The sequence below is a fragment of the Carettochelys insculpta genome, chromosome 26, assembly GCF_033958435.1.
Source record: "Carettochelys insculpta isolate YL-2023 chromosome 26, ASM3395843v1, whole genome shotgun sequence".
NCBI classification, from domain to species: Eukaryota; Metazoa; Chordata; order Testudines; family Carettochelyidae; genus Carettochelys; species Carettochelys insculpta.
The window spans coordinates 3,807,340-3,834,658 of NC_134162.1; the positions used below are offsets into that span (position 1 = coordinate 3,807,340).

Consider the following 27,319-nt stretch of genomic DNA (forward strand, 5'->3'; position numbering starts at 1 on the left):
CATGAACAATTATCCATATTTGACAAACGATCACAATAATGCTTTTCAAGCATACTGCATGAACCGATGCTCATGCGAGCGAGGATTGGGAAAGCAAGAACAGCTTTTCTCATGAAAAACATATGGCATTCTAGGCAGATCAGAATTCAGACTAAGATCAGAATATTCAACTCCATTGCCAAATCAGTCCTAAGGTAAGGAGCAGAAACTTGGAGAACGATAAAGAGGACTGTCAAAATAAAATAATCCAGACACTTTTCAATAACTGCCTCTGTAAAATCCTCTGGATCCACCAGCCATCAGCAACCAAGACCTGTGGCAAGTGGCTCACCAACTTCCTGCCAAAGAAGAAACCAGGAAGAAAAGATGGCGATAGATTGGATATACCCTCAGAAAACCAACCAACATGCTCTCAGAAAACACAATGGTGTATTTTGGAGCATACACCATTGATGACCATTCACCAGCGTCCCCTGTCCTGGGTGATCTTTTCCAGTTCTGACTGGATGTATCCTGTCTTTTTAGTGTCTGCCTTCAGGTCTCTGTTAGGTATCTTTTTGGGCACCCTCTTTTCCTTTTTCCTTGTGGGCTCCAGCTTAAGGAGGGACAAGCTTTAGAGCCCACAGAACTACAGACTTTTCTCTGAATGAAGTTTCCTTGTTTATTTCATGTGGAATTTCACATTTTGGCCTGCCTCATTTAAGGGGATGGGGAGGGCCATTTGCAATATTTGTGAATGCTGACCCATTCCATTTAGTTCTGCTTCATGCCCTTTCTCTCCTTTACAGTTAGCATCTGTCATTTTGAAACAATACGTGGAGACTCACTGGTGTTCACAGTCAGACAAGTTTAGGCCGCCAGAGACTACAGAAAGGGTAAGATTCCTGCTTGCTACTGAATTGTTTGCATATTCCTCATCTGCTGTAATGAATTTTTATCACTGTGGAAAGCTAAGGTTCCTGGTTGGCTTCTTTACGGTTGGAAGATGGTATTGCTTTATTACAGTAAGTAAAACTTCCTATCATTTAGATTGGCTAATACTTCTGAGTATTCCTGGTTGTCAGTTGCTTATAATTTTCCCAAGTTTTAACTCTTTGGACTAAATTATTTTTGAACAACATCAGTTACATCCATTGAAATGTTTCTGAGAATGAGCCTATGAAAAAAGTGTTGTGATGTTAAAATAATTCTAGTTGCTTTTTCTCTGAGATGATCTTAGCTGTCCTGTCATTTTTACTTTTTAATTAAAATTTGATAGAGGGGCAGTCTTCAGGTGCATTTTGCTGTTTCTTTGAAATTCTGCCCCATATTGGCAAAGTTTATAGATTTTTTTTTTTAAATGTTTATAAAATTCATAAGAGGCTACGTAGAGTTTAATAGCTAAAATCTCTATCCTCAATAAGCATGCCCAAGTCATTCACTCTGACCATACTGTGTGTATGCTATCCATGCTTAGCAGCTGACAGTGCTACTTTAGTTCTGGGCTACACAGACAAAACTGGACTTTCCATGCGTTATCTGCTTTGAGCTGGGGTGGAGCCAGGCAGCAGACTGAGAGCAGGGAGATTCTCTTCTGTGCTCTCAGCAGTTCTCCTGCTGTTTGTGGGCAGCACAGAGGATGAAGCCACTTGAACTCAAGTTCAGAGGGGACACATGGGTTGGAATTGAGTAGAATGGGACAAGATGTCTGGAGAGACAGGCTGAGAGAGAAGAAATAAATGGACTGGAAGCTTGGTGGCCTGGGGGGCACCATACTGAGATCAGACAAGAAGCTGCATGCAGAGAGATCTGGGTTTGACTGGGTAGGAAGACTGGGAAAGAGCGGTGGTGAAAGAGACTGACTCAGGCAACTCTGGAGAGGAGACTAGAACTGCCTGGACAAGAACACTGTAACTGGCCTGAAGAGCCAGAAGTGAGGGAAGAGACAGGAATGGGACGCCAACAGGTGGGAAGGGAGTGGAGAAGAGAATTTTTGGGAAGCAGGCCGAAGTCTGTTCCATCCAAAGTGCGCTCACCTCCAGAGACTGGAATAGAATCTGCTATTTCTAAATCTTTTCATTCGTCTGCGAATATTTGCTGAACCCAATGGTAAATTCTCATTTCTCAAGTGCTGACCCATATTGAGGACAACAGTCTGTCACTGCTCTCAGCTGCTCCTTTAGCTCAAGTGGCAGAGGTCTGTGCACTGAAGCTAAAGGTTTCAACCAGTTGACAACCATATGTGTCAGTATGCTGCATGTGAAATGTTGTTTAAAGCAAACTAAAAAACCCAGAAGATTAAAAAACTACTAAAATAATTTTCTTTGAATGCTTGCTCACCTATATTCTAAGTAGGTGTGTGTGTGCGCACACAGCTGTCAAAGTTTTTTCCCTAGCTGCTGCTCATTGGGTGGACTGTGGAGCTCCCTAGGGTGGCACTATCTGTGACCCTGCCGACTCAACCACGCCTCAGTTCCTTTTACCACCAGCGATGGCTGTTGGAATTGTGGTTCTTTTGCATTGCAAATGTCATGTGTGTCTAGTGGTGTTTTGTAAATAGTTGTAACTTAGTAGTTCTTAGTTGTTAGTTAGGAGGAGGTAAAGGGATTTCCCTTTACTGCCCATGTCCCCTTCAGGACTTGGGGCATGCCAAAGCCCCAGGGCTTCAAACCCTACAGGTCTTGACTCAAGTCTGTCAGTGAGCAACCCCCACAACTCGCATCTTCTGTGAGTGGGAAAACCCATCAGCTTGACAAGTACAATACCTGAAAGGCCTTCAACCTATGCACCAGGATGGAGTGGGACTTTCACCTGAAGCAGCTGCTTTTGGAATCTGCATTTTGGGCCCAGGGACAAGAACTGGCACTGAATGTTTGGTCCCAGGACTGGCAGTGAAGGAGGATTCCTCTTGGCGCCAGACATCTCTGAAGTCTTCTACGTGGCACTGGTTTCACTCCTCAGCAGTCTTCAGAAGTGGCCCAGACCTCAGCATTGGTGCAGACCTCATCTCCTACTTCGTTCACGCCTTCCACATCTACAAACCCTAATGGCCGTTGGCACTGAGATACCGAGCTCTTCCTGCTCACTGAGTTCTGTTCACTTGGACTCTCCAAGGTGAGTTGGTAGTTGGCCCATCCTCCATGCCAGCCACCGAGGCTGCTGTGGGTCTCATCCAGATGACTCTGTCCCTGTCCTGGAACAGGGACCCTGCCTTCAGCCAGCCTTCAGAGGGGAAGCTGCCTATGTTGGGCTTACTTGTTCCAGCCTCAGCATCTCCCCACTCTGAGTCCTGGCCCTGATGTATGAAGCCCTGATGGTCTGACTCATGGTGTTGGTTGCACTTGCAGCTGTCCTCTTGGAGCTGTTCTTGCTTGTGGGTGTCCATAACAAGCAGGTCCTAGTTGGGTTCAGGGTTGTCGAATGCTCCCATGTCTTCAAAGGGACTGGCACTGAGGGGTCTGCTGGCACCTGAGGTCCCAGTACCACTCAGTTTCTGGCTTGGCACCACTCTTTGGACTGTAAGGGCTCACTTTGCCATTGCCCTTCAGAGTGGCACCACTCTTTGTAGTGTGGATTCTCGCCTTGGTGCCACTCAGAGTATGCTGGTTTATTTTGGCACTGATCCCAGTTGTCATGTTGGTCACAGTCTTTGTCTCAGTCCGGGCAGTTTGGCATTTCGACACTGGTCATGGTCCTGCCCCTATTTCTACAGTATGTTGTCCAGTACTGCATCAGTGTCGAGTCTTGGCACTGGACGCTCCACCCATACAGACCAGTTCAGCTCCACCATGACCTTGTTTAAAGCCTCCCTCATTTGTGGTCTCTGGCTGTAAATGCCTGCAGGTCCTTGCCTGCCCAGGGACCTGGAGGCCCCCAGTAGCTGCTCCAGGAGCAGTTTTGGACACCAGGGGTGTTCCATCAGGCCCAGCGCACGTTGTCTGCTTCTTCGCAGTCAGCTTCTTCCAAGTCCTGGGTACCAGAGGTGGCAGTTGGCTGTCCTCTGCCAGACAATCTGGGCCATTCATGATACCACCTTCTGAGGCTCAGCCAGGCACCCCAGTCCATACCCAGGAGTGGTTGGGGATACACAAGATGTGCCTCCCACTCTCCCCCAGGGGTTTCTTCAAGTTCCTACCTGGAAAAGGCAGTAGTGGGAATCTCTGTCCTGTTCCCTTCCATCCCCAATGGACTGTAGGTCCTTCCTCTTCTGCAAGGTGGTTCTTAGTATCTACCTCCAAGTGGAGGAGGTGGTTGGATAGGGACAGGACCACCCTGTGGTTGATATTCCTGCTCCTGAGGGTCCTTCAAAGGGTGGCCCTCTCTATTAACTAAACCATACCGGTGCTGGCCAGTGGCCAAGACTATTTGGTGAATCCCTGTCATCTAAAGGACTGGAAAAATATACTTTTAAGTGTTTTGGATACTTATTAACCACACCCAGAACCTCACGCTCTCTGGTAGTGCAGGCTGTGAATGAAAAGGAGCACCTGAGTCACCAGGCGCCAGCACCCAAGTCAAAGGATGCTAAATGTCTTTGTTTATTTGTCTGCAAGGCTTATTCCACATGGGGCCTGCTACAGGATGGGAAACCAGCTAACCATCCTGAGTTGCTACAACTACAGCTCTTGGTCCTCGTGCTTAAAATTCAAGGAGTTGCTGTCTCAGGAGTTGTGGAGTGAATTTGATGCCTGCCTTCAGAACAGCCAAGTGGTCTCCCACACCTGTTTAGGCTTTCCAGCCCTCTTCATCTACTTTCCTGGCTTTTCCTCTCCAGGAGATTTGTAAAGCTTCAATGTGGTCTTTGGTGCATACTTTCATGTCACCCTATGCCACTGTTCAACAGTTCAGACATGGCACTGCCTTTCATACCTCAATACTCGAGTCAGCTACACAATGACAACTCCTCCTCCTAGGTAAGAACTGTGAAACATATGATTGGAATTGATATTAGCAAGCATACAAAGAAATAAAAATGGTTACTGACCTTTGTAACTGTTGCTCTTTGAGAGGTGCTGCTGGTATCCTTTCCATGCCCATTGTCTTTCACCAGTGTTGAAGTAGCCGTCAAGAAGGAAATGAAGGGCAGTTGGGTTGGCAGGGTCATATGTCATGCACCACACCTGCGCTACTCCAGGGATTTCCACAGCCAAACCAATGGGTAGTGGCTAGGGAAAAGCTTTCCAGCAGCCATGCACTTTGTGCCTGCACACCTAATTACAGAAGATGTGAACAAGATGTCTCAAACAACAACAGTTACAAAGGTGACTAACCATTTTCAGCAGTGCAAAGTCAAGCACATATATATTGGGGCTTACTGGAAGGGAAGTACTAACTGGAGAAATGAAAGGTGCTAGGACTTGAATTCAACATCAGCAGAGATCCTGAGTATATTCTCCACTAAATTTTATAACTCTAAGGAAAGGCTAGAGCTTTTTATCTTGGATTAGCTGATGCTCTCATGCCTTCCCTTTGAAGGCTTGGAGGTTAAAACTGTGTAAGGAGTAAACTAACCCTTTAATCACCGTGTATTTTGGAAAAACTTGTGTATTTGGGTGACTTATATGGGCAGAGTAATACATTTCTTTATGTTGTGCTCTACGTCACAAATTCAAAGGAATCCAGATGTGCATGTTTTGAAATCATACAGCTATTGCCTATAAGCGTGATGCTAAGAGCAAAAGAATCTGCTATTCATATGAGACCATGATGAGGAGAGCAGCTTGAAAGTCCTATATTGTTGTATGTGATAAGTGATCTTTCTTGCTAAATATGATTATTCTCTGCAGGCAAAAGTTGCCATACGGGAATTGTTACCCAGTGGACTGAGAGAATCAATTAGTAAAGTGCGCTCAAGTGTTGCCTATGCAGTTTCAGCCATAGCCCACTGGGATTGGCCCGAAGCTTGGCCCCAGCTTTTCAACTTGTTGATGGAGATGCTGGTTAGTGGAGATCTGAATGCTGTGCATGGAGCTATGAGAGTACTTACAGGTATGTGTGTGTGCACGTCAAGACCTGAGCAATCATGCTGGTTTTTCCTTGACTTTTTCGTCAAGTGTGTGTTATGTCACAACTGTTTGAACTTGTCATTGACTATGTCATACGGAAAGTAACTGCAGAAGGCAACTGAGAAATTTTAGAACACTCAGTGTACTAGAACTGGAAGGGACCTCAGAAGGTCATCATGTTCAGTTTCCTACCCTCACAGCAGGACCAAGCCCCATCTGTGTTATCAAGAGGTCATCAATCCAAGTCCCCTGCACTCCTGGCAGGACCAAGCGCCAGCATTCTGTACAATCCCTGACAGACATTTGTTTAACCCACATTTGAATATCCTTCAATGATTGAAATTCTGCAGTCACCCAGGATGGTTTATTCCAATAATTAACCACCCTGACAGTTAGCAGATTTTTCCTAATGTCCAACCTAAACCTTCCTTATTGCAATTTAAGCCCATTCCTATTGTCAGAGGCTAAGGAGAATAATTTTTCTACCTCCTCCTTGTAATACTTTGGTGTTACTGTGCCATTTTCCCATTTCCTGAGTGAAGTAAAGAAACTGGAACAGAAGTGGGGTGCTTGTATGCTGCAGGGATTAGAAACACCTTCTCAGTCATTGGCAAACTTTCTTGCTCTGGAGGTATCATGAAGGCATAGAGGAAAGTATGCTGTGCTAATAGTATATGTCTTAGGAAAGAACTTCCAGTATAAGGTCGTATTTTCATGTGCTTATAACTTTAATCTGACACTTTTTCTCAGACTTTCCAGTTATACTAAAATCTGTTTGAAGAAAGATGACATTCGCAAACTTAGGGGATTTTTAGAAGCTCTTCTCACACATCTCACTGTTTGCTCTTTAACTGAGCCATGGATTCCCTGCAAGAATGTGGAACGTTGTAAACTTTTCGATGAGGTTTCAAGTACTAGATACTGAGTATTGTTAGAGAAAATCAAACACAAAAACTGTCATGGCAACTTTTGCTTTTCAGAGTAAAACTGTGGAAGTGTGGTCTGTATTTATGTCAACATGAATGTTGAATGTGCTCAGTTTTATAATTATAAATATTTCTGATGGCCAGTTCCACAAATTCACCTTGGATCTAAGAGTCCTGTGGTTTTTTCCTTTATATACGTTATCAACAGTGATAATGATTCTATGTGCTGGAATCTCCCCTCAGCAGCAGCAGTGCAGTCTCATTGTTTCCACTAGGTTTATGTGGTATCTTTGATTTGGAACTCAACAAACCATTTTGTTGAAATACAAATTCTCTTTATAGAGTTTACCCGGGAAGTGACAGACACACAGATGCCACTTGTTGCCCCTGTTATTCTTCCAGAGATGTATAAAATTTTCACGATGTCAGAGGTATGGAAAAGAACTATTTTCTGTCACTGTTATTGGTACTAAGTAAATGGCATGACTTATTGCTGGTTAGTAGATTAGTGAGGTGTTCCTGCTGAAGAACTGTTCAGTTGCCTAATGTAATGTATTTGAAATAATTATAAATACTGTGACCTACTGAATGGGTATTTTAGGTAAGTGAGAATGAGACTGTGTTGGATTCTGAGATCCTTCTCTCCTTTTTCTGCAACTTAGGATGCTACAGTATTGCTTAGGAGTTTCCAAGTTAACTCTTCAATGTTAGGAAGTTAGCTAGTGGCATGTTCCAATATATTTACTGTACTGAAGAAAGAGAAATCTCTGAAATAAGTGTGTTAAGGTTGACATGTGAGCATGATTGATAGATAATAATTAAATACACTTTCACTTCCTTGACATCACCAGCATTTCTCTTGTCACGCTTAATACATGTGTGTTTTTTTAAGGTGTATGGCATTCGCACCAGGTCACGTGCAGTGGAGATCTTTACCACATGTGCCCATATGATATGTAATATGGAGGAGCTGGAGAAGGCAAGTCTGATTTTCAGTTTGAGAGTTCATTTTATATTGCAGGAGATGATCCTGAACAGGTGTAAAATTAACATCTATTTGGAAACTTTAGAATATCCATTCTATACTACTGTAATTTTAGGGAGAAAAATGGTGTTTCTTCTTCCAGTGATCGCTCATGTGCATTCCAGTAGGTCTGTACATGCTTGCTGTGTGCGTGATTGTTGGAAGGCTTTTTCCCTAGTGGTGCACATCGGGTCGGCTTTGGAGCCCCTGGAATGGTGCCTGCATGGCATGGTATGTAGGTCTCAGCTGACCCTCCACTGCCTCAGTTCCTTCTTAATGCCAGTGACAGTCATTGGAGCACTTATCTTCTTGCTCTGCAAGACAACCCTTGTTATGTTTCTTCCCATTTTTTCTTGCTTTTATAGTTAGCTGTTATTGTTAAGTGTTAGGTAGTGAGTGATTTTAGTAGAGGAGTCTCTCCCACCTTTTGTTCAGATTCTTTGTTCCCTGTTCAAGTCTCTCCTTGGGGCATGTAGCAGGGATTTAAGAAATGCACCATTTGTGGCAGGCCTGTGCCCAGAGGGGGCCTGCATATGGCTTGCCTCAAATGTTTATTTGTAGGAGTTGAGGTGCAGAGTCTGCTGGCTTCAGTTTGTAGAGCATCAGCATCTTGTTAAGAATGCTCTAAGGAGCTCTGACGTTGCTGTCCAGATTGAAAGGCGAGCTCCTTGGCTTAGCACCACTGCGTTTCTCTGGTGCAGCACAAGAAGGCAAGGCCAATCAAGGTCGTTTCCAGCCAAGAAGGTGAGCAGCCACCATTCCTCAGTGCATCCCTTGGTGAGGACACCTTATGGACAGGGTAGCATGTCTGGTAACATTGAGTCCCGTTTATCAGGCTCCCTAAGGCAGGCAGAGGGCTTGGACTTTCCTTCTATTCCCATCAGTTCTGAGTCAGCAAGGGACTCCATCCAAATGATGGAGTGCACAGCACCGGCTCTGCCACTGGCTGATGTGCCATCACTGTGTCTTGTCTAGGCCCAATGGTGGTACTGGCACAGGTGCTAGCATGGAGCATGGGGGACGTTATTCAACGCTGGCTCCAGTAATGGTTAGTGGCACCATCTACACTCTTGGCGTGTTCTTGGTCTGGCATGCCAGGCTTTGCCTCTGGCTTTTTCTGACTGGTTTACCACAATGCACAGACCCAACAGGGACAAGTTGGATAGTCTGGTCACTCTTCACCTGTGGTTCTTTGCTCCCTACACTGGTGTCTGCAACCCTGGGAGGTGTGTGTGTGAATTCCCTTCACCAGCCCTCAACCCTCATGTCTTTGTTCACAGATGCATAGGAGATGGGTAGGAGGTTGCACCTGGGTGAATTCGTTGCCCAGGGGTTATGGTCTCAGTTGCCACTCTTCTTGCACATCAATCTCAGGAAACTCAGGGTGATTTTGTCTTATACTTTCAACCTTTCTGCATCATCTACGGGGCTATTGCATCCATGTGTGGACAACATATCTGCTATGTACTACGTAAAAAAACCAGGTCAGTGTTCGCTCCTCTCCCCTCTGTCTTGAAGCCCTTCACCTTTGGAACTTTTGCATCAAACACAATATTAATCTGCAATCCTCCCACCTGCTGGTGGCCCAGAGCACCACGGCCAACCACTGCAACCACTCCTTTGACACCTATAGGTGGTCCCTCAGGATAGAAATTGCATTCTCCATTTTCCAAAGGGACTTCATCAAAGAGGTAGAAAGGTTGTACCCTGAGGTTAAGTACCCTGTCCCTCATTGGGACCTCAGCATGGTCTTATCCTTGCTCATGGGGCCTTCCTTTGAGCCTCTGGTTGTCTGTCCATTGTCCTATCTCTCTTGGAAGGCTGCTTTTTTAGTGGCCATAACTTTGGCCATGTGAGTTTTCGAGCTCCATGCCCTCATCTCTGAACCACTGTATTTTTTTTTTCTTTTACAAGGACAAGGTGCAGCTCCACCTCTACCCAGCCTTTCTGCCTGAGGTGGTCTCCCACTTCCATGTTAACCAGGACATTTTTCTGACTGTGTTCTTACCAAAACTATATGCCACTTCTAGGGAGCAGGAGCTACATTGCCTGGACGTCAGGCATGCCCTGGCCTTTTATACTGATTGCACCAAGCTATTTCATAAATCCACTGCCTTTTATTGCAGTGGCAGAATGGATGAGAGGACTAGCATGTCTCATCATGGATTCCATTCTCCATCAGGATCTGCTATGACCTGGCCAAAGTCCCAGCTCCAGCCCTGACAGCTGGTTCCACAAGGGTGTGGGCTTTCTTGGCGGCATTTCTAATGTAAAGGATATTTGCATGGTGGTGCTGTGGTCCTCTATCCACATGTTAGCAGAAGACTACAACATCACCCAGCAAGCCTGGGAAGGTGTTGCATTTGGGAGAGCAATTCTTCAGATCATAAGGTGTTGATCTCCAGCCGCTCCTCCTTGCTTGTCACATGTTGGAATCCATGTGAGCTATCGCTCAAAGAAAAAAAACAGCTTTTTACCTTTTGTAGCTGTTGTTTTTTGAGATGTGTTGCTCGTGTACATTCCAAGTCCCATCCTCCTCTCCTCTGTTAGATGTATTTGTAAGAAGGAAAGCGAGGGGGTGGAGGGTCAGCTGAGCCCTATGTACTGTGCCATGGAGGCCTTTCTTGAGGAGACTCCACAGCCAACTCGATGGGTACCATGATGAACATGCACACAGTGGCCATGTACACACGTTGGAATGAGCATAATACATCTTGGACATTTACAAAAGGTAACTAAACTTTTTACTCTTCTATGCATAGTGGTGAGAATGTCTGTTTTAAGTGTACAATTCAGCATAACCAGCCTTTTTACATTTGATTAATTTAGGAGTTAATATTAATGGATTTACTTGGCACTTGTGCTTATTTAAAAAAAAATTTCAGAACACCGATTAAGTGCTGTAGTCTGGGGGAAAAAGGCACCATACAGTCTAATCTGTAGTTTTCATCATGGCTGTGATGGTTACTGAACAAATTGCATCTCCTCTTTCTTGAGATTTCTTTCAGTGCACCTTTCTTTAGGTGTTGGGTCTTGACAGTTATTTGAGTCAGAATGGAATCATTCTATTCTTCCATCATCAGACTAGGCCCTGGGTTACAGTCTCCTACATCTAATTGTTATTTACTCAGCATGTTTGGACTTGGATTCTGACCTTGCAGGTCTGTGCTCAGAGCAGTAGCAGTGACTAAGATGGCTTCCTTAAGGCAAAGTCTTATTTACTTAGAGCCAGGATTTTCTCTGAAATATTTGTCCTAAAAACAGTAAAACAGACTACATATACCTAGATTTTCCCAGAGTCTTACTATTCCCAGGCTCTGGCAAAACCAGTGTCTTCAGGTACCTTCAGCAGAGTCGCTCCCTCTCTGTCAGCCTGTCTCCTGAGAGAGTTTCTAACAAGCAGCACCCCCTTCTTTCAAGAAGTCCTTTTAGGGTTTTTTTGGTGGTGTTTGACTTTGAGACTCTCGCCTGACAAAAACAAGTTTGTGTGGATCCTGGACACAGATTCCTTGTCCCATTGTCTTTTAGGAAGTGTGCTGGAGTATTCTTGTCTAGATAGGTTTTGCTGCTTGCTTGTTTGTTCTACCTATATCTTCCTTAAATTAGAACATTAGTCATACAAGAAATTCCAGTGATCCAGAGCAAAACTTAGAGAAACTTTATCACATTGTCACTTAAAATATTCCTGTAATTATTACATATAGTTAATAGATGGATACATAGCTGCTCCATGAGTGTCAAATTGGCTCAGTAGTTAAGGTTGACTTAAATTTTGCCCTTGAATGTAGTGTAGGTTTCATTCTCTGTACATGAAATTTTGGGTGTGATATACTTTATTGTTCAACACTTACTCTTTGACTATGGAACTAACAACAAGGATATTGAATACTGCCTTAAGTGTGGAATATAACTGTCTTACATATGAAGTCTCATTCAGTGCTTTTATAATGCACTAGCTCCATTTTCAGTTCAATCAGAGAAGTCAACACAGCAATTATCATGTCAGCTATTACTATTAAGACAGGTTTTGAAAACGTGCTTGTGCTTTGCAATTATTACTGGCTTGCAAACTCTGGGCAGCTGGTCAGTTATAGTCCTTGTGAAGAGGCACCCCCCCAGAAGCTGCATGAGACTTCTCAATTGACGGCAGTTGTCATCAGCCTCTGTTTTGTTTTGGAGCAATGTAACAGTATGATTTCCATTACCATTTGAGTGCTTCAGCTTTGAATAGTGTATGTGTGAAATTACCTGTTACTGTGGACTGTTCTTTTGTTCTGATTGTATAGTTACCAGAACTCTGACACCTGAGTATTGTGCTCATTCTAATATATAGAATCAATACTACTTGTTTTTTGTTGTGATTAGGGTGCAGCCAAAATCCTGATATTTCCTGTAGTGCAGCAATTCACAGAGGCCTTTGTTCAAGCCCTGCAGATGCCTAATGGCCCTACATCTGACAGTGGGTTTAAGATGGAGGTCTTAAAGGTAAGTACATATTCTTGCACAATAATAATTCATACTCACATGTATATGTCATCTTAACACTGAGAAAGAAAAGCAAGGCTAATGTCGCCCTTGTTAGCATTACACATTTTGAGTTGCAGGGACTGGGGCTCCCAATATCTTGCTAAGTTAGTGAGAGCCATTTTGTCTGAATGATTTGTAGATTCATCTGATTAGAACCAAGACAGCTGCATGCACATGAGAGAGACCTGTAGCTTGTCTTCGTGATGGCATACAAATAGATGGTAGGATCCTGGTTTTGCTTGTTGGTATGTGGTACATTAATTCTGACTGGGAACATCTATTTTTTATTAAGTTGACTTGAATCTTCATAAATGTTTGCCAGTATATAGTGACAGCTTTTTGGTTACACCGTGATTCCAAGATACTGCTATTTATTTCTTACCGCAGAATTAGACTACAAATTTTTTAAAAAAAATCTAGTCCTTAATGGCTACAAAGAGAACAGTGTCAATGCGCAGGTTAGTTAAACCGATGGTGTTTTCTTCCTGAATTTGCAGATAGCTTGGATCCACTACTTCCTAGAAGTCTGACCTGCCTCAGTCTTTTCAGTCACAGTTGCATGGATCCTGTGGGTCATTGTCTGAATAAACTGGCATCTTTCCAAGATGCTTTGGGAGTTGCAGTTTTGCTGTTTTGAACATTGATCATAATGTGTCTCAGCCCTGCCTGGGCATGCCTGTATCTTATTATTAGCTATTAATGATATTGATACTACTAATAATATTGCATTAATGCCTAAATCAGGGCAGTGGCCTCCTTCTGATCTGTTTCCTCGTGAGAAGCCTTTAAGAGAATGCATTGCAATCCATTTTGCGCTGTTCCATGGAACCAAGCAGGTTTGGATAAGAGAGCTAAAGCAAGAATCCAGCTCTTTAGGTAGAGCTTAAACGTGCAACCCTGATTCAAACAAACCAATAAACCGAAGAGCCTGCCACTGAACAAAGGTCTCGGCTTGCTACTGAATACGCAAAGCACTGACAGATAGCAGGGAACGTGCCTGTACAGGTTGCACCTTCCTTGTTCGGCCTCTGTGGGACCTCAGTAGTGCTGGGTGAGGGATCTTCCTGGACCAGGCTACCCCCACTGATTTGCTGCACTGGGCTCCGCATGTGGCTGCCTGGGGATGTTGGCTCTGCGCAGGGTCATCTGACAAACGGGGTCTTTGCCCACGAAAGCTTATGCTCCAAAAAAATCTGTTAGTCTATAAGGAGCCACTCGACTTGTTGTTTTTGCGAATACAGCCTAACAAGGCTACCCCTCTGATATTTGTGCTAACAGTGTAGCAGCTGTAGAAATTTGGGGGAAGTGAATGGAGGACTGGAAGTTATGGTAGTTTGAGTGGAGTGGTTATTGATTTTTGGCACCTACAAATGTGTGGAGATGATTTTTTTTTAATTGTGGATTAAGCACGTTACCCTGTGCAATATTACATGTGGGAAACAGAAATGGAAGATTGAGCCATATGGTATCCGAGTGCCTTCCAGGAGTGATCTGTTTAAATCACAATAGGCCCTATTTCAATATTGCTGAAACTGTGGCTCCTGTAATATCAGTTTTCCACCATGATTTTTATTTTAATCAACAGCTCACAATTTTGAAAACATTTTTAAGTTTGCATCACATTTCACCCGATTGGTACTTCCCCCATTAATTGTGATAATTTTGGCAGCACTGTGACTTGACCTAAACCCTTGTACTCCGGGTGGCGCATAGGCCATCTACTAGTCTCCTCCATTTCAGTCTCCTGGAGACAAAACTCCTACCTGATCCCAGGAGTACCTCAGTTGCTGTCTTTCAATCTCTAGATCTTCTCCACGTTGTTCAAGGTCTTCCTCTTTTGTGTTTTCTTTGCAGGCTTCATTTGATAGTTTTCTGAGCGTGTTGCCTAGACATCCCCACTTTCCTCTCTTGATTTGAATGTCAAGTGGTTCTTGTCCTGTTCTGTTCCAAAGCTCCTTTTTTGTGACCAAGTCCTTGCCATTTGCTGTGAAACGTCTCCAGCATCACTCCCCCTCCCCAGCCACTGCAAAGGGGAGCTGCTCTGGCTGCACTGGAGCTCTTCCCACCAGTGGTGGGGCCCCATGGAGTTGGAGCAACTGCTTGCCTGCTCTGGACAGGAGGCTGCTCCAGCCCTACCAGTTAACCAGAAGTAATGTCCCTCCACGGTACAGCTGGTGCTAGGACCCTCATTTGCTGGGATGCTCCTAGGAACAAGGGGTCATGGGATATTGTGGGGAAGGGCTTATTTCACAGTCCATGACTCTGAAGTTAGTAGGTTTCTAATAATCACTAGGAGTACATATAAGGCATTTGGATACCTTTAAGGTTTATTGTCTTCATTTTTGACCTTTTAGTTGTTACCATTTCCAGTTGCGCTGCAGCATTCATTGGTATGTAGGATTTATTAGGTGGCTACTCAAGAATCCAAGCTTTCATATAACAAGATTTGTATCTATCCCTCGTGGCTGAATATTAACCTGAAGACACAGTTATTTGTTAGAGGCGGGTGAACAAGATGCAAGAGTGGGAACATTTACAGAGTGAGAACTCGGTGGGAGAGAGGTTTGATGAAAGTGGGGATTTTAGTAACATTTTCATCATTCCCACACATCTCATCTTCTGTCTGCGAGAGATAAATGCCATATCTGCAAAAGTCTCCAAAATACTTAACTGGCAGATAACTGCATATATTTCTTAAATATCAGCAGTTAATAGATCTGTTCCTGTGACTGTCTTATCTGGTGACAGTCACGCACATGTTGATGTGATTAGCTAACAAGTCTTTAGATCTGAGATCTTTGTTGGCTAAACCAAATCCCTTGCTGGTCAGAGGCATGTAGGTCTTGTATCACCACATTAAATAATACTTATCTTTCACTTGTACATGCTCAGTGTACCTGATATGTTTATCCTTGCCTGCACACCAAGAGGGAGCAAATCCCTGAGGGTTTCAGGAGCTCAGGTTCTCTGAAACTGACAACAAGGATGACCAGCTAACAGTGGTAGTTGACTACACAGTCATCAGATAGTAACCAGTGACTTGAAGCATGTTCTAAACAGTAATCTAAATGTGATAATATTTTAGCTTCTTTGCATCAAAGGGCTTTTTATAGTGCTTATTTACCACAGTTTCACTTTGCTAGTGTACTATTAAAAATCCATTCTCCTCTGAGCCTCTCAATCCTTACAAATGAGCAGATGTGAACAGATGATTATTATTCTGAGATGATTGGGAATTGTATTTTGCCAAGGTGGTTTATTCTAACTATTCTTTAATTTACATGTGAATTTATTAATGAATTGTTCCATTGGTGTTTTTGTTTTCTAGGCTGTGACAGCCCTGGTGAAAAACTATCCTAAACACATGGTTTCCTCCATGCAGCAGATCTTGCCGATTGTTTGGAATACACTGACAGAAAGTGCAGCCTTATATCCTTTTTCCTTATGGTGTATGGTTTAAAATAGAATAAAATCTCTTGAGATGTCTTGAGGAGGAAAGCAAATGTGTGCATGTCTTATACATGGCTAAAGGCAAACAGGAGAGCAAATCTGTTTGCCATGACAAGACAAGAAATAACAGAACTAAGCCTCAAATACCTTATTGCTCTTACTGTTTTGTCAATCAGTTCATAGATTTTTTTTTTAAAAGCCAAATGGACCATTATGATCAGACCTTTCTACATCCACAGTTTGTCTTCAGTGGATTTTTAAAATGAATCAAGTTGTCATAAAAATCTGTCAATGAACTTAATTATATTGTCTGTCTTTAGCAAATCTACTTGGAAAACTTATTACAGGTTACTTGTGTTCATGTGTGTGTTGTATTATTCTGCTTGAAGTACAATACAATGATGACTTTGCTGTAAAGTGAAAACTAATATGCGTTAGGAAATGTATAAAGACTTAATTTGAGTGGGTTTGTTCTGGACTAGAAGCAATTCTCGAGTAATGTGGAAGCTAAAAGTTTGATCTTATTTATTTAACTATTTGCTATACTTATGTGAGAACAGAAGTGAATTATACAGAAGAGGTAGAGGACCCTGTGGATTCTGATGGTAAGTGATAGTCATGATACACTTTTGTGCTCTGTAGGGAGAGATTAGGGAAACACATCTAAACAAATACTGATTTCAGCATAGTGACCTAAACATACTTGTGTTCCTGTTCATTCATATGCAGTGGTGGTGGTGGAGTTTGTGGGTGGTGGGGGGAGGGAATGGAGAGTGGCCAGGGTTATAACATTCTGTGCTATACACCAAAGGATGGTAGTTTTGTTCTATTTTTTTTCCAGCTTCCACTGAAGAGTAAAGCTATTGTTAAAGGGACATTAGTTAAAATCTTTTAAAAATGCAGTCTGTTACAAATTACACCTATGGCAGGGATTTTTTAGCTCCTTGGTGATGAACACAGGACTTTTGTTAGAACCAGATAGTGTTGCTCCTTATTCATTCCAAGCAGTTGCTATGTAGTGCAAAGGGCAGCAGGGTTTTCCTAAGATGGAACAGTGTTGCTTCTGCAGTAGTACCAGCTCTCAGTAGCCAAGGAGTGACCAAAGGTTATCCTCACTGACCTGTTAACAGATTTTAATATTATTTGCTAGTCATTTATGCTGGTACGTAATTCAACAATTTCTTGCGCGAATTTTCCTTTGTTTTTGTTCAGGTGAAGTATTGGGTTTTGAAAACCTAGTGTTCAGCATATTTGAGTTTGTACATGCCTTGTTGGAAAATCACAAATTTAAAAGCACAGTGAAGAAAGCTTTGCCAGAGCTGATATATTATATCATTCTCTACATGCAGATCACAGAGGAACAGGTAAGTGAATAGTTAGAAAGCAAAAGATGCAAACAATGGAAGCCTGAACACTTGAGAGATTGAAAGTAGGAGAATGAAGCACTAGACATTATTTGGGTGAGAAGCAGTCATGATAATTGTATAGGAATCTATTTCCTACAGTTCCTAGAGTCATAGCATTTTAAGACCAGAAGTGAGTGCTAGATCATCTTGTCTGAGCTCTTGTATATCTCAGGCCACCAGTACCACCCAGGATCACACAATAAACCCAACAGAAATGAGACTGTGAAATTAGGGCAATCTCCTAGTTATGTTAGGTGTGTGTACACAAATGCAAGAAGTTTGAGAAACAAGCAGAAGAATTGAAAGTCTTGGTACAGTCAAGGAACTATGATGTGATTGGAATAAAGAAGACTTAGTGGAATGTCTCATGTGATTGGAGCATTGTCATGGAAGAGTATAAACTGTGCAGGAAGGATAGGCTGGGGAGAAAAGGTAGAGGAGTTGAACTGTGTGTAAGAGAATGGGATGACTGCTCAGAAGTCTAGTATGAAATGGGAGCAAAGCCTGTTGACAATTTCTGGCTTAAGTTTAAAGGTGAGAGCAACAAGGGTGATGTTATGGTGGGCATCTGCTATAGATCACCAGATCAGGTGGATGAGGTAGATCAAGCTTTCTTTGACTGACAAAAGCTTCCAGATCACAGACCCTAATTCTCATAGGAGACTTCAAGCACCAGGACATCTGCTGGGAGACCAATACAGCAGCACACTGATGCCCCAGGAAGTTTTTGGAGAATGCTGGACAACTTCCTGGTGCAAGTGCTGAAGGAACCAGGCAGGGGCCATGCTCAGCTTGACCTGCTGCTCACAAACAGGGAGGAATTGATAAGGGAAATAGGTGTGGGTGGCAACTTGGGCAGCAGGGATTCTGACACAATCAATTTCAGGATCCTGACTGAAAAAAGAAAAGAAAATTACAAAATTTTAAAGAAATACTAAAGGCACAGAAATGTACCATCCCAATGTGCAGTAAAAAAAAAAAGCAACTAGGGTAGGTGAACAGGCTGGCTGAACAGAGAAAGCTTTGATCTTAAATGCAAAAAGGAGCTCACAAGAAGTGGAAACTTGGAAAGATGACTAGGGAAGAGTATAAATATATTGCTCAAGCAAGCAGGGTGTAATCAGGAAGGTTGAAGTGCAGTTGGGCTTACAGCTTGCAAGGGGTATGAGAGGGAACAAGAGAGACTTCTACAGGTATGTTAGCAATAAGACTGGTCAGGGAAGATGTGAGAGTACATAAGGCAGTTGTGGGCCACTAGTGGGCTTCCCCCAAGTGCCACATTAAGTCTTCTGGGGGTCAGAAATGAGGGGTTCAGTGTCCTGGAGGGTCTCTTGGGGAGAGGGAGTGTGGAGTCTGGAAAGGAGGAAGGATGCAGGAGTAGGCTTGCGGGTGTGGGGTCTGAGTGGGAAGGGGTAGGAGACTGGGGAGCTTACATGATGGAGCTCCCAGGGGAGGCCTACAGGTGGCTATGCACCACCCGACCCTTGTAGGCACCTCCCCTCGCTCTTCCCATTTACTGCAAGAGAGAAAAGCCTGGAAGCAAGAGCCTCCCTGGGTTGCTGTTCCCCATAGCTGTGGGGCGGGAGTGACAGTGCACAGAGTCACGTCCTTTCCCCACCGGGCAGAGCTGGCCATGCAGATGCTTTATTGCCAGCTCCCTGCTGAGGGGGAGGAAGGTGGAGAGGGAGGGAGCCCTGAGCCTCATGCCTCACAGACTGGATCATGGGAAGCTGGGGCAGCAAATCTGGCCGGTGGGCCGCAGGTTTCCCATCCCTGCTCTAGTCCCTTTCTCTTCTCCTGGTTAGTCCTGTTCTCTACTTTTGTGGTCTCATACCCTGACCAGTAAGTTCTTGCTTCATCCATCCATTCCCAGTTTTCTCCCACTTTTCAGGCTGTCATGCTCCCTCCACGCCACAGCCTTCTTTGAGCAGTATGATGTTTGTCCGACAGTTTAGCAAGAGTCAGATGTACTTTCCTGTGCCTGGAAAGGGAGTGCATTCTGCAGCAGTGAATCTGTTCACTTGCCTTTAAACCAGGGTATGCTGTGATTCTCATTTGGGGCTTAAAGTAATTGCATTCAGGTGTCTTGTTTTTCTTTTGAGACGTGCTCAGTGTTTTCAAGGTTGCTAGTACAAAGGAAAAGCTATAGTTTTAAACTAAGAGCAGAATAAATAAAAGAGCAGTTGGAACATATTAGTGAAAATATAGTCAGGAATTCTACAGCATATCCAAATTGGGTGCATTGAACAGACTGCTGTTCTCATCTCTCCTCTTAAATTGGTAGAATGGTCTTTTGGCCCTTGTTAGGCTTTAGTAAGTGAGCATGACAAATTTCTGAACTGTTGTGTGTGTTGTTATTGGGAATATTTTGGCTTTTTTTTTTTGCCCACGTTGGGAAGAGCTGGCCAAGATCAGTAAACGTCTGATTTTTAAAATCCCTGTAAATTCTACAGTTCAGAAATGCTTTCAGTTCCTCAGATTACTTGCATTCTTGTATGAAAACATATTATATTGAGTATCAAGATGTCCAGGATGATATTAATATCAAGGTTAGAAATGTAGAGAAGCATCAGTATAAAAAGCAAGAGTGTATATATGTTTTTAAACATTTGAGGCTAGACTATAAAAGTGGAGTGCTCCCTTGAAACTCCAAATCCATGGGAACAGTGCAGATAGTAGCATCTCTCAAATCAGGTCCTTAGTCATCTTGTACATCTAGATAATATTTTCATTTGTATATTAAATGTTATATTGATTCAGCTCCTGGATATTACACAGTAACAGAGTTCCTTAGTTCTCTCCCAGAATGGAGAGGTAACTGCTACTGAAATAGGATTACCATCTGGGTGTTGCAGGATAATCAAGTACCTTCTGTTTCTGCCTAGGCTGTCTTTGTAGCATGGGTGAATAGAGAAGCTGCTTGAGTCCACAGGCAAATCGGAGAAAAGCAGAAGGACACTGTCTGTTTTGAATCCTTACTGAGTAAAACTGTCCACAGACTCATCCCAACTCCTTTGATTAAACTTCTGTGCCTGCTTAATGGACTAGCAAGTCTTTTAATCTGCCTGCAGTGAATATTGGCATCTTTGTCCTTACTCAGAGATGATTTTCTAAAAAAGTGCAGATACCTAAATATATATTGAGTTTAGAAATTCAGACTAATTCTAGCGAAATAAACCTTCCTGCACAACTCAGTTGTCATGCAGGTTTGGTTATCAGATGAGATGGAAGTAATGTTTAGGATGTCTCTGATTCTCTCCCCCCCTCCCCGCCTGCTTCTATTTCAGATCAAAGTCTGGACTGCAAATCCACAGCAGTTTGTGGAGGATGAAGATGACGATACTTTTTCCTATACAGTCAGGATTGCTGCACAAGACTTATTGCTGGTAAGAAATGTATTGTGTCTAATGGACCCAAATGATACCGAATTACAACTGGATTGTTACAAAAATGTATAGTCAGCTTACAGAGAGTATCTCTTCTTGGACACGACCCTGCCACCCCTGAGAGGCAGCCTCCAAGGCTGATGACAGAGTATCCAAGGTGCGGGGAGAGGCAGGAGATGGGGCCCCTGGAACTCAGTCCTGCCACTGCTGGTAGGCAGCCTTCTCTGAGGCTGAGAAAGGAGTGGGCAGGTCAGGGAGAGGAGCAGGAGCTGTGGTATGTTGACTGCATCCTGCCATCAGTCAGAAGCTTAAGTCTCAAGCTCAGAGGGGAGCAACTGAGCTGGGCAGAGAGGAGGAGTGAGTGCACTGTTCTCGTTTACCATGGGAATCCCTCCGGCAGCTAGCTAGCTTGAAGGAGAGCAGTTGCAAAACGAGTGTTTAAAATGCACTTGTACAAGTAAACAGTGACAGACATTATTACTTTTACCCAGGCTGTAGCTGCTGATTTCCAGAATGAGAGTGCAACTGCTTTGGCTGCCGCAGCTACGAGACACTTGCAGGAAGCTGAGCAGACTAAAAACAGTGGTGCCGAGCATTGGTAAGGAGGCAGGCAACGTGGGTACCAATGATGATAGAATAAGTTGTGGGCTATCTCACAGCATTAGTCACATAATGCACATGAATAATAATTTCTTTACAGTGATGGCACGTGGATAAAACTAAATGTTAGTTGTGTGTATTAGAAGCCAGAAACGTGGGAAAATTTCTGACTTATGTAAAAAGTCACCTATAGATTATAGCAGTAGTGTTTGCTCTCCCTAGAGTAAAGTAGTAGTTGCCAGCACTTGAGCTATGAAATTGTTTTCATTGAAAACTATGAGAAGGGGGGTGTTTTTAGTTACAACAATTGCAGATGTTATAAAAATAAATTTGGGTTGGTTTCTTTATTGTACTCATGGTACTGAATTCTCTAACATCAGATTCGATATCCCCTCATGCGTTTGTATATGTGGATTTTTCATTATACTCTAATCAATGTGACCATATTTGTGACTTGATTTAGAATTGTTTCTGTGGCCAGTATTAGATGGGATAAAGGAAAGAAAAGGTATCTCTAATGGGCATCTACTTACTATTGCCTAAGGATCCTGCATTGTGTAGGCAGTGTTAGCTCAGTGGTTTTTTAGTGGATGTGGGGGTGGGAGAAGGAATAACCACTCCATAATTAAACTTTCAGCTGATTTTTCTCTGGTAGGCTTGATATTCTCATCTGTTTCTCTACTTCTCCCCCACAGCAGAACAATTCCTGTCTCAAAACTGGAGGTTCACCTCAGTCCAGAAAGTTTAAAATTCAGTTTTAAAAGTTGGGAGTTGAAATAGTAACATACACATGTCTCATTGACTCTGAGCTTAAAGTAAGCCAGCAAGCAAATACTGAAAACTTAAGCTTCATTTAAAAATAAAAAAGCCAAGAACATCCAGGACTTTGTATTTTTAAATGAAACAGTTTTGGTAAAGGGAAAAGTAACTTCAAATATAAACCTATTACATAGAGATGGCTGTGAAGTTCCTCAGATAATTCTTCTGTTTTTTGCTGTCCCCTAACATGAGTACTAGTGGTAGTGCAAGCATTCATGTGGTTTTTTAAATTAATCTTTTAAAGGTATATATGAATGTCCCTGCCCTGCAACCCCCAGCAGACTTAGTACCATCATCCCTGCATATCTCTTCAAGTGCTCATTTCTTATGGACGTAAGAGGAAAACCAGAAGAGTGTTCGGGTGGAGTTTGCCTGGGGCTCAAAAGAGTGGTGCTTGTGTTTGGGAAGGAGGGGCCTAAAATGGCAAACAAGAAGGAGGAGTGTAAGACAATAAGTGGTGGAGAACAGAGAGATGGGCAAAGAGGACATGAAGAGGCAATATAGCAGGGTATTTGACCCTGCTGCATACAGTAAGAGGCTTGTCTCTGAAGCATAGAAAGAAAAATAACCTCACTGCCTGCAACTCTTTGTAGCTCATTAACTTAACATGATTAAACCCTTGTACTCCAAGTAAATCATAGGTCATCTACAAGTCTTCACTTCACTCGAGACAAAACTTCTAGCTGACTTCAGGAGTACCAAAGTTGTTGTCCTTCAGTCTCAATAGATCCCGCATTGTCCGAAGTCTACCTCTTTTGCATTTTCCTTGGGAGTTCCATGTGAGACCTTGACGGATTATGCTGGATGATGGTTTTCTGAGTGTGACCCACTTTCTTCTCTTGATTTGAATGTCAAGTGGTTGTTCTGCTCTGTTCCAAAGCTCCTCATTTGTGGCCAAGTCTTGCCATTTGATGCAAAGTCTGTACCTCAGGCATCTTTTTTATGTCTGTAGCTTGTGATTTGAAGACTTTATAGTATGCCAGGTCTCACATCCGTACTCTTCATGCTTATGTAGGAGATCCACAGTTTCGTCTTTGCAGATATTATTTGTGGACTCCATATGGTACGAAGAGTCTGGAATGTAGCTGTTGCTTTCCCTGTGCTGTCGTTGATATCCTTGTCTCTTCTTCCATGTCTGCCCATAATACTCCCCAAGTAGGTAAACTGCTCCACAATTTCCAGGTCTTCCCCTCCCAGTGTGGTGGTGGTGTTGTGGGACTGGTTGATTCTCATTGTCTTGGTCTTGTCCTTGTTAATGCTCAGTCCAGTCATTGAGGGAGTTTTGTCTAGTGTTACGAACTTTTCTTCCATGCTTTCCTGTTGGTGTGAAAGGAGGGCGACACAGTTGGCAAAATCAATGTTCTCTAGCTCTTTGAAAAGTGTCCTCTGAATGTCCCATTGATGGCCATCTGTTGTCCTGTTCATAATTCAGTCCGTTGTGATCAAGAACAGGAAACAGGACAGTAGGCACCCTTGTCGCACTCCTGAGAGTATGCTGAAGGATTCTGTCAAGACATCTTTGTGAACAGCTTGGCATGTCCAAGGTTTGTATGTTACTAATTTTGGATGGGATGCCACAGTGTTGCAGCAGTTTCTACAAAGTGTCTCTATCAATGCTGTCCGAGGCTTTTTCAAAGGTTATGAAGGTTGTGCACATGGGGGAGTTCTACTCAAGCAACTGTTCTGTGATCATTTTGGGAGTTGCTGTTTGATCAGTATGAGATGTCTTGCTTCAGAATCTGGCCTGTTCTTCCCTGAACTATCAATTTCTGTCTTCTTTTCTTTGAACTGGCAGTAACGTGATGCCTCTCCAGTTCTTGCATTCATTCAGGTTACCTTTATAAAGCTTCCAAAGAAAAGCAGTTGTGTTTCTAGTCTTGTGGGTTGTCCTTAGTGTCCCAAATAGATCTTGTTGACTGATGTCTCACTACCTGTCTTGATTGCTTCTGCAGGGCTATTGCCTGGATCAGGTGCTTTTCTACTTTTCAGATGGGCAGTGGCTTTGCTATTTTCTTCTTTTGTAGGTCTGCAGCTGTTCCTTTGCAGAGGTATATTTGCAGGAGATAATTCCAGAGGTTCTATGTGGGCAGGGCGGTTCAGTTCCTCATCAAAGTGTTTCTTCCATGTACTAAATAGCTCCCTTGGGTTCCTTAGCACGCTCCCCTCCTTATCCTGTACTGGCTGATCCTCTGTATGCTGTGATCCAGCTAGCTTCTGTGTGATGTCACACAGATCTTGGAGGTTTCTCCATTCTGCAGCTTGTTGTGCAGTATTTTCCACAAAGTTTTTCTTATCCCATTTTCAGGCTTTTTGACTTCTCTGTTGGCTTCTGAATTCAGTCTCTGAGCTTCTTCCTTGGCTGCTCTTGTTTTGCTGTTTGCTGCTTTTCTATTCTTTCGTTCCTTCACTTTTCTCAGAGTTTCTGTTATGATCCATTCATTGTAACATCTTGTCCTTTTTTCCCAATGTTTTATCGCAGGTCTCTTTCCAGGCTGTTTTGGTGTCTTCCCAAATTTGTTCCACAGTAGCATCTTCCGGGTTAAGGTTTGTCTGAAGTGCAAATCTGTTGGACAGCTCCACTTGGAAACTAGGTGGGCAGGCTCATTGGGATTACTCATAATCACTCCTAAGATCCAAGGAGCCTTTTTAGACTCAGTAGTGTTCATCTGCCCTTCTCCTGCCTTGTACTGTCTAGAAGCTGAGCTGCTCCCAGAACACCGGAACTCTCCTGTTCGCTGTGCAGAGCCAGGGCAGTGGGCAAGGGTGAGTGGGGGAGAAGAGGACTGCTGAAGTCAGGGTATTCCCCCATCCGCCTCTTTACCCTGTCTTTGCAGAGCAGGGGTCAGGAAAAGGGGAACACACAGCAGAGCTGCTCCTGTCTGAAGTAGGGATGGTGAGTGACAGAGATGAGTCCTTATTTTAAGAGGCAGTGCACTGGTGCATTAAGATTTCTCCAGTAGCCAGCACTGGCTTGCTCCCCCCACCCTCCACCTATACCCCATCTCTCCAGAGTAGAGGAGGGCACACAATGGAGTAGAATGGCTTTCCGTCTCTTAAAGAGACAGTGCGTGTAGTCTCTGAGAAATTTACCCGGCAGTCAGCACAGTCTCTCCCTGCTCCAGTCTGTTGCACATGTAGACTGTGTCATAAACTGTGCCACAGTGTCTGTGCTGCACCTACTGCCAGACACTTTCCAAGTCTTTGTGCCTAACACGTCAAGTCCCAAAATCCATGTCAGTGTCTCTCTCGTGTGTACACTCATTCTCTTCATTCTAGCTCCTCCCCTTCCTGGGGCAGAGAGCCATCCCATGGCAACTTATCAAAAGTTTGGAGTGGCCTCCATGTGAAAATTATTGCCCACCTCTGCTTTAAGGGCTCATTGGGGAACAAACTGCCTTAGTGCAGCTTGTTGGTGGAGGTAGTTTGGCTGGCTCTTGAACATACTGAGGCTTTGAGGATGTGTGTGGAAACTCCAACTAGCACTGTAAGACTCAGGCAACAGGAGGCTTTTAATTAGTGTGTTTAGATTAGTGGGGAGGACAAGAGCCTTCTGTGGTTCATCATGGGGATTCAGTCTTTGGAGGAGGGGGTCCATTCCCTTCTGAGGATGGTGGGAGACCCAGCATATCTCCTGAAGCTGATAGGGGATGATAGTCACGATGATCATAAGGAGCTTCATAAGGCTCACTGGAAGTTGACGCACTTACCTGTCACATATTAGGCTTATTTTTAAAACGTAGGCGTGTGTTAACCATAGAAGTATCCAGATCGGATCAGTGCCTTCATCAAAGATTTAGGCAATGGCACAGTACGTGCTTATTACGTTTGAGGACTGAAGCAAATTGGAAGGATAGGATTAAAATTCAACATGATCTTGACAAACCAGAGAAATAGTCTGAAGAAAATAAGACGAAATTCGATAGTCAAATGCAGAATACTCCAGTCTAGGAAGGAACAGTCATTTGCGCACACAACATGGGAAATGACTGCCTAGAAAGGAGTACTAAGATGGGGATCATACTAAATTTAAGTCAACAGTTGGACGGTGTTTCAAAAAAAAAACAAATGTCAGTCAGGTATGTATTAACAAGAGTCATAAGCAAGACATGAGAACTAATTCTTCCACTCTATTCTGTGCTGATTAGGCCTCAACTGGAGTGTTGTGTCCACAAATTGGACAAATTCCAGAGAAGAGAAACAAAAATGATTTAATGATCTAGCAAATATAACCTATGAGAGAAGACTGAAAAAAAAATTGGGTGTGTTTAATGTGGAGAAGAGAAGACAGAGGGGACATAAATTTCAAGCATCTTAAAGATTATTACAAGGGGGAAGGGTTCTCCTTCACCTCTGAGGATGGGACAAGAAGCAATGGGCTTAAATTGAAGCAAGAATAGTTTAGGTTGGACATTAGGAAAAACTTCCTAAGTGTCAGGGCTGTTAAGCAATGGAATAAGTTGCTTATGGAGGCTGTGGAGTCTCAATCATTGGAGATTGATTAGATTAGACCAGGAATGGTGAACCTGTGGCTCTTGAGCTGCACGTGGCTCTTTGAGCACTGAAATGTGGATCCTCCTTGGAGCCGTGCATGAGTGCCGTCTGCCGCTCTGTACACACACCTCAGTGTGCATCAGGAGTGTGGTCTGCTGCTCTGCGCACACACCTCAGTGCTTGGAGGCAGATGCGTGGCAGTGGCTCCAATGAGTCCCAGACATTGGGTTAGAGTGTGGGAGTACCTGGCTCTGTGGGAGGGGAGGATATCTGGGGGTGCCTGGCTCTGGAGGGGGAGTGGGGGATTGGGTTAGAGCAGGGAAATTGGGGGTGACTCGCTCTGGGGGAGAGGAGAGGGACTGGGTCACAATGAGGGACTAGGGGTGCATCCCTCTGGAAGAGGGGATGGGGAACGTATTGAGCATGTTTTATAGAATTTTTATGTATCTCTATTTCCATATCTGTAGATATATACAAATAAAATATATATCTGGATAAATAAAAATAAATATATAATATGTGGCTCTTTGCACTCTATCCACAGCTATTTTGACTTAGTCTCTAACTGGGTGGTCACCCCTAGATTAGACAAACACCTTCCAGGAGTGATGGAAATGGTACTTGGTCCTCCCTGAGTGCAGGGATTGAACTAGATGACCTCTTCAGGTCCCTCTAATGTTACACTTTTGATTCTATCCAGAAAGTC

General features: G+C 43.5%; 1 protein-coding gene across 1 annotated transcript in view; it reads left to right on the forward strand.

The window, feature by feature from the left end:
* Positions 1–27,319, forward strand: part of IPO9 (importin 9) — a 76,917-nt gene that overhangs the window by 18,073 nt on the left and 31,525 nt on the right. The window contains exons 3-12 of the mRNA XM_074977837.1: positions 789–875; positions 5,766–5,967; positions 7,253–7,341; positions 7,803–7,889; positions 12,300–12,419; positions 15,790–15,890; positions 16,458–16,516; positions 17,124–17,275; positions 20,605–20,703; positions 21,195–21,301. Of these exons, the coding sequence (XP_074833938.1) occupies positions 789–875; positions 5,766–5,967; positions 7,253–7,341; positions 7,803–7,889; positions 12,300–12,419; positions 15,790–15,890; positions 16,458–16,516; positions 17,124–17,275; positions 20,605–20,703; positions 21,195–21,301 (1,103 nt within the window). The remainder of the gene's footprint in view (positions 1–788; positions 876–5,765; positions 5,968–7,252; positions 7,342–7,802; positions 7,890–12,299; positions 12,420–15,789; positions 15,891–16,457; positions 16,517–17,123; positions 17,276–20,604; positions 20,704–21,194; positions 21,302–27,319) is intronic.